The sequence below is a fragment of the Mandrillus leucophaeus genome, unplaced genomic scaffold, assembly GCF_000951045.1.
Source record: "Mandrillus leucophaeus isolate KB7577 unplaced genomic scaffold, Mleu.le_1.0 Scaffold435, whole genome shotgun sequence".
Classification (NCBI taxonomy): Eukaryota; Metazoa; Chordata; class Mammalia; order Primates; family Cercopithecidae; genus Mandrillus; species Mandrillus leucophaeus.
The window spans coordinates 722,074-729,686 of NW_012104643.1; the positions used below are offsets into that span (position 1 = coordinate 722,074).

Below are 7,613 nucleotides of genomic sequence, written 5' to 3' on the forward strand. Positions count from 1 at the left end.
ACACCCACCAGCACACAGACCCCAACCACTCCACCAACACCTATCACCACCACCACTACAGTGACCCCAACCCCAACACCCACCACCACCACCACCACCACCACAGAGACCCCAACCCCAACACCTACCAACACAGCGACACCAACCCCAACACCCACCAGCACCCAGACCCCAACTTCGACACCCATCACCACCACCAGCACGACAGCAACACCAACCCCAACACCCACCAGCACACAGACCCCAACCTCGACACCCATCACCACCACCACCACGACAGCGACACCAACCCCAACACCCACCAGCACACAGACCCCAACCCCGACACCCACCAGCACACAGACCCCAACCACTCCACCAACACCTATCACCACCACCACTACAGTGACCCCAACCCCAACACCCACCAGCACCACTACAGTGACACCAACCCCGACACCTACAACCACAGCGACCCCAACCCCAACACCTACCAACACAGCAACACCAACCCCAACACCCACCAGCACACAGACCCCAACCCCGACACCCATCACCACCACCACCCCGACAGTGACACCAACCCCAACACCCACCGGCACACAGACCCCAACCCCAACATCCATCACCACCACTACCACGGTGACCCCAACACCAACACCCACCGGCACACAGACCCCAACCCCGACACCCGTCACCACCACCACCACGACAGTGACTCCAACCACAACACCCACGAGCACACAGACCCCCACCCCGACACCCATCACCACTACCACTTCGGTGCCATCAACCCCAACACCCACTGGCACACAGACCCCAACCCCGTCACCCATCGCCACCACCACTACAGTGACCCCAACCCCAACATCTACCAGCACTCAGACCCCAACCCCAATACCCATCACCACCACCACAACAGTGACCCCAACCCCAACACCCACCAGCACACAGACCCCAACCCTGACACCCATCACCATCACCACTACGATGACGTCAACCCCAACACCTACGACTACAAGCACGGAGATCCCCAGCCCCACAAGCACAGCACCCATTTCTGAGTCAACCACATCCAAACCCCCACCTGAGTCCTCAACCCCTCAGATATCTCGGTCCACCTCTTCCCCTCCCACGGAGTCAACCACCCTTTTGAGTACTGCACCACCTACCATTGAGACGACCAGCACGGCCCTACCCTCCACACCCACGTCACCTACAGCCACCACGACGGGAGGCCACACGCCGTCTCCACCGCCCAGCACCACCTCGGCCCCTCCAGGTAAGCAGAGCCGCTCAGTTCCTCCAGCTGGGATGCTTCCTCCTCCCCTTCAGCCAGGCGGGACTGTCCCAGGAAGGCTCAAGGCAGGTTCTGGGCACCTCTCTGCCCACCAAGCATGGTTACTGTGTGGGCAGGAGCTGCTGACACTGTCCAGTGATGGGCAGTGAAGCCAAAGGCCACCCCGCTGCTTGCCCATATGACGGCCTTCTTAGGAGTCACTGACACCAGCCAGTGCTGGGCAGTGGAGTCAAAGGCCACCCCGCTCGCCCATAGGACAGTCTTCTTCAGGGACCCACTGCTGTGTGATGTGGTGCTGTGGGAGTCCACCAAGGCTGGGGGGCAGAGAGAGGCTGCCAGTGAGGTGCCTGCAGGTCCTCCTGCTTCTGGCTGTACCCCCTCCTCGGGGCCCCTTTCCGGCAGACGGTGTGCCACAGCCAGTGCCTTCTGGACAACTCTTGCTGGCAGTCAGCTTGGCCAGCAAGCTGTGTTGCTGCCGGAGCACCAGGTCATCTATGGGCTCTCGTGACACTCGGCTGTGGTGATGCTGGCCCTGTTGCTCCACCCTGCCTGGTGACTCAGAACCTGGGAGTTGGGCACGAGGCCCTGGTCCTCCAGTTCTGCGACCTGGTCGGCTGTCTGGCTCCCTTGCAGCTGGGGAGTGGCAGTTGGGACCCTGCAGTGTCTGAGATGCGCAATGTCTCAGCCCTCACTGGTGTCTCCTGCTCTCACAGGCACCCCCACTCACAGTACCATGACTGGGTCATCTGCACCCACCACCCCCAGCACTGTGCAGACGACCACCACCAGCGCCTGGACCCCCACGCCAACCCCAATCTCCACACTCAGCATCATCACGATCACAGTCTCGCCCATCATTAAATGCTGTGTCCTGAACGACACCTTCTACGCACCAGGTACTCAGGCTGTTCACATCCTGGGCTCGGGCGGCCGAGGCTGGTTTTGGCCCCGGCATGTACCAGTGCTCAGGCGCCAGGGCTGAGATCACTGTGGGAGAGTCTCAGGAGGCGGCAGCTGTCGAGGGTGGCTGTGTCCAGGGCATAGCTTCCCTCGGGTGGCCTCTGTGGAGACCTCTGTGCGGTCCAGCGGCTAGCCCTGCCTCTGGGCGGTGTGGTCATGGGTCTGTCTCCCTTCGCAGGTGAGGTGGTGTACAATGGCACACACGGAGACACCTGCTATTTCGTGAACTGCTCACTGAGCTGTACCTTGGAGTTCTATAACTGGTCCTGCCCATCCACGCCCTCCCCAACGCCCACGCCCTCCAAGTCGACGCCCACGTCTTCCAAGCCATCGCCCACGCCCTCCAAGCCAACGCCCAGCACCATCAAGCCCCCCGCGTGCCCAGACTTTGATCCTCCCAGACAGGTCAGTGGGCTGCAGGTGGCTTTGTCCCCACGGCACTGAGCGTGGCATGTCCGGGCACCCAAGGCCCCAGGCACCACTTCCTGCTGGTCGTCTGAGGGCCAAGGCCTCCTGTAGCCCCTTGGGTGCAGGGTCTGCCAAGCCCTCCACCTTTTCACCGTGCCCTGCCGTGCCCCGCCGTGTCTGGCAAGGTGGCTGGCTGCAATGAGGTCCTTGGAAGCCACCTCGGCCTCCAGCCTCCTGGCTCGGCACCCGCCCCTCCTGAGCGCAGACCACCCCGTCCTGTGCCGGTCTCACTGACCGCCCCTTGCCTCCTGTCCCCAGGAGAACGAGACTTGGTGGCTGTGCGACTGCTTCATGGCCACGTGCAAGTACAACAACACAGTGGAGATCATGAAGGTGGAGTGTGAGCCGCCGCCCATGCCCACCTGCTCCAACGGCCTCACCCCCGTGCGCGTCAGCGACCCTGACGGCTGCTGCTGGCATTGGGAGTGCGACTGTGAGTCCGGGGCCCCCAGGCCCTCCCCGCATCTCCTGCCCTCTCCGTGGGTGGGGGCTGCAGGGCCCATCTCCCAGGGGCAGAAGGGTTGAGGCTCCTTGGGCACAGACCTCACTGTGGTGTTCACTGAGGCTGGGTGACTTCTGAGGGTCTCCTCAGCCCTGCTTTTGCCTCATTGGCGGGGAGGGTCTGGGCAGGTGGAGGGCTTGCCTGGTGGAGTTAGGGCTCCTCCCTGGGACAAGGGTGCTTCTGAGGTGAGAGGGGGCCGAGTTGAGGTTTGAACCCTGGTCCGTCCTGCAGAATGGGCTGCTGTGGGTGCGCCAGGGCCAGTGCAGCTCAGACGTCCCCGAGCCCACGCACAGGAGCGGGGTTTTCAGGCCCCAGCTTCCTGCTGGCTCTTCCTGACTGCGCCCTGGCCCAGCTCTTGCACCCGACCCCGGCTGAGGGGCACAGGCGGCACGACTCACTCTGGCTCCCTCGCAGGCTACTGCACGGGCTGGGGGGACCCGCACTATGTCACCTTCGACGGACTGTACTACAGCTACCAGGGCAATTGCACCTACGTGCTGGTGGAGGAGATCAGCCCGTCCGTGGACAACTTCGGAGTTTACATCGATAACTACCACTGTGACCCTAACGACAAGGTGTCCTGCCCCCGCACCCTCATCGTGCGCCATGAGACCCAGGAGGTGCTGATCAAGACCGTGCACATGATGCCCATGGAGGTTCAGGTAGGCACAGCGTGGCCGCGGGAGGCTGGCACGGAGGTGGGTGCTGACATGGGCCCCAATGCACCCCGGTTCCCCAGGGGCCAGAGGACTGGGCTGCGGGGGTGCCCAGGCACAGCCTCTCCCAGAGCCAGGCTGGAAGGTGGGATGGGGTGGGCGCCCGGCTCCAGGACCCATCAGCTCTGCCCTCCAGGTGCATCCTGGGCCCCTCAAGCCCTGGCACGCATGCCACACTGGGCACAGTCTCTACAGCAGAAGCTGCCTCCTGAGGACAGAGTCAGGGACAGGGCTCTGCACACCCTTGACTGAGACGCCCCTAGTTGCAAAGGAATTATTGGTTCTGAGGCTCAGGAGGCCCTGGGAGCCTGCGCGGGATTCCACAGTCCCCAGGTGCTCCCAGGAGAGCTCCTTCACTGGCTCACCCATGGGACTGGGGTCTGGTTAGGAGCAGCGGAGTAGGAGCAAGAAAGGGGGCAGAAAAGGGGGGTAGGCAGGGCCCTCTCCCTGCATGTGTAGGTCGGAGAACAGGCGGGGTGGGGCAGCCCTAGAGCTCTCCCAAGGAGAGGACTGAGGCAGCTCCGCGGTGTGTCGGCTGCAGGTACAGGTGAACAGGCAGGCGGTGGCAGTGCCCTACAAGAAGTACGGGCTGGAGGTGTCCAAGTCTGGCATCAACTACGTGGTGGACATCCCCGAGCTGGGCGTCCTCGTCTCCTATAATGGCCTGTCCTTCTCTGTCAGGCTACCCTACCACCGGTTCGGCAACAACACCAAGGGCCAGTGCGGTGAGTTCCGTGGCCCCCATGGCTCCCGAGGCCCCCCTGTCCTGCCCCAGGGCGGGCGGCTAGACCAGGCTGAGGCTGAGGCTGAGGCTGTGTGTAAACACCCACGGGCCTGCTGTGGGCCTCTTGCCTCTCTGCTTGGGGGTGCTGTGACCATCACCCGGGTTCAGTCCCTGTGAGGAGCCAACAGGAAGGGGCCTGGTCTCTGCCCTTGACCCCGGCTGGCCGGTCCTGGGCATCTGGGCTGGAGAAGGGCAGGGCTTGCCCTGTCTGCAACATGGCCTCTCTCACTGATACAGGCACCTGCACCAACACCACCTCTGATGACTGCATTCTGCCCAGTGGGGAGATCATCTCCAACTGTGAGGCTGCGGCCGACCAGTGGATGGTGAACGACCCCTCCAAGCCACACTGCCCCCACAGCAGCTCCACGACCAAGCGCCCGCCCGTCACTGTGCCCGGGGGCAACAAAACGACCCCACAAAAGGGCTGCACCCCATCTCCCCTCTGCCAGCTCATCAAGGACAGGTGACCCTGCCTGGGCCTGCCTGCGGCCGTGACACCAACAAGCTGAGGGCCTCTGTGCCCCAACCCCCAGCTCTTGCAAAGAGGAAGGAAGCAGTGCATGGGGCCTGGCACTGGGGCTGGGAAGGCAGGAGGCCACGGAACCAGGGCCAGGAGCTAGGTCACCGTGGTGTCCAGGACCTGGGTCGTTGGGTTCCACAGGGCTAAGCTGCCATGTCTGGCATGCCTGTGCCTTTATTGAACTCCATAATCTCTCCCGGCTCCTGGGAAGGTCAGGGCTGGCCAAGTGTGAGACTCAAAGTAGACCAGTCAACCCAGGACAGAGCTCAGGGCTGATATTGGGGAGGCAGATTTGGGCTTTGACAGAGGAGGGTGCTTCTAATGCTGGCAGCCATGGGGTTCAGCACCCCGTCCCTGGAAGTATAGGGGCCAAGTACAGGCTGGGGTGTCCGTCTGTCAGGGTTGTTGGAGGGGGTCCTGAAGCTGATGACCACATAGACGTGGCTTCTATCTGGGAGCCGGGCTGCAGAGCCACCTTGCTCGCCCATCCCTTGGTCTGTCCCTGACCCGTCCCCTGGCTGGCCTGTCCCTTGACCCTCTGTCGGCCACAGACGCCTCTCTGGTGGGTGCCGGACTCCAGGAGGACAGTCCGGGCAGAGATGCTGGGGTAGGGAGTGGGGGAGAGGCAGCTGCCACCTGAGTGTGACCTGTGCCTCTCCCTGTGCAGCCTGTTTGCCCAGTGCCACGCGCTGGTGCCCCCACAGCACTACTACGACGCCTGCGTGTTCGACAGCTGCTTCGTGCCGGGCTCAAGCCTGGAGTGTGCCAGTCTGCAGGCCTACGCAGCCCTCTGCGCCCAGCAGGGCGTCTGCCTCGACTGGCGGAACCACACGCATGGGGCCTGCTGTAAGTGTCCATCTGCCCCTGCCCTGGAGCTGGGGACCTGCAGGCCAGACGTGGTCTCTAGGCTCTGCCGGGTGCTGTGCCCAGCCTGAAGCTAGACCCAGGTGGGCTGTGGCCAGGGATGCAGAGATGGTGGGTGTGAGACCAGGGCTGGGGCCATGGGGTGGGGAAGGCTGAGCTGGAGGAACTGAGGTGCTGGGGGTTCTGCCACTGTCACTAAATGCAACTGGGTGCCCACCACCTGGCTCGGGACAACCGTGAGGGCAGAGGCTGATGCCCCAGGCAGCTGGCCACCCTCCTCTGTGTGGGGGGCACTAGGCAGCTGTCACTCAAGGGGGTCCAGGCTCCTCCGCCTGACATGAGGCAGCCCTCTGACCCCTGCTCCTGTCCTGCAGTGGTGGAGTGCCCGTCTCACAGGGAGTACCAGGCCTGTGGCCCTGCAGAAGAGCCCACGTGCAAATCCAGGTATGTTGCTTGAGGGTCCACCTTGTGGGCTTGCCCTCTGCAGTGCGGAGGGTGGCATCATCTGGGCATAGCAGTCCCGCCTGCCAGCTCCCCAGCCCGACCCCACCTATCTGACGATGCCCTCCCGCCCCCAGCTCCTCCCAGCAGAACAACACAGTCCTGGTGGAAGGTTGCTTCTGTCCTGAGGGCACCATGAACTACGCCCCTGGCTTTGATGTCTGCGTGAAGACCTGCGGTAGGCCACCCACTCACACTGTCCCCTGCTGCCTCCCTCCCGCCGCCTCCTGGGTGTCCACAGAGGCTGGGACCAGGAGGCTGACCACCCCCCACCCCTGCTCCCTGCTGCACAAGGACTCTGCTAACACAACTTGTTTCTTCCCTCTTCCTAGGCTGCGTGGGACCTGACAATGTGCCCAGAGAGGTAGGCCCCACCTTGGTGCTGGGGGATTCTCCGACAAATTCTAAATTCTGGGGAGTGAGGGATGGACATGAAAACATAAAGCCTCAAAGATTGAGGAATGAGGTGATCTAAGTTCTGGATGGCTGAGTTGGCAGGGACATCACCCACTCACCCACCCATCCTTCCAACCACCCACTCATCCGCCTATGTACCCATCTACCCACTCACCTACCCCTCCATCCATCCTTCCACCTACCTAGTCATCACTCACTCATCTGTGCACCCACCCACCCACTCATCTACCTACACATCCACCCACCCATCCATCCATCCATCTGCCCACCCAGCCAGTCAGCCACCCACCCAACCATCCTTCTGTCCCTCCATTCATCTATCTGTCCTTTCATCCTTCCACCCACCTGGCCATCCATCCATCCATCCATCCACCCATCCATCCACCATCCATCCATCCATCCATCCATCCATCCATCCATCCATCCACCCACCATCTATCTACCATCCACCATCCATCTACCATCCACCATCCATCCATCCAACCATCCATCCAACCATCCACCCACCCATCTATCTATTCACTCACCCATCCATCCATCCACCCACCCATCCACCCATCCATCCATCCATCCATCCATCCATCCATCCATCCATCCAT

General features: G+C 62.4%; 1 protein-coding gene across 1 annotated transcript in view; it reads left to right on the forward strand.

Annotated features, from left to right (window-relative positions):
• The window catches only part of MUC2 (mucin 2, oligomeric mucus/gel-forming), a 36,618-nt gene that overhangs the window by 24,007 nt on the left and 4,998 nt on the right, over positions 1–7,613 (forward strand). Inside the window, exons 35-46 of the mRNA XM_011993865.1 lie at positions 199–258; positions 493–1,261; positions 1,993–2,175; positions 2,418–2,644; positions 2,966–3,140; positions 3,624–3,871; positions 4,467–4,650; positions 4,947–5,175; positions 5,900–6,078; positions 6,471–6,540; positions 6,675–6,775; positions 6,930–6,961. Coding sequence (XP_011849255.1) covers positions 199–258; positions 493–1,261; positions 1,993–2,175; positions 2,418–2,644; positions 2,966–3,140; positions 3,624–3,871; positions 4,467–4,650; positions 4,947–5,175; positions 5,900–6,078; positions 6,471–6,540; positions 6,675–6,775; positions 6,930–6,961 — 2,457 coding nt within the window. The remainder of the gene's footprint in view (positions 1–198; positions 259–492; positions 1,262–1,992; positions 2,176–2,417; positions 2,645–2,965; positions 3,141–3,623; positions 3,872–4,466; positions 4,651–4,946; positions 5,176–5,899; positions 6,079–6,470; positions 6,541–6,674; positions 6,776–6,929; positions 6,962–7,613) is intronic.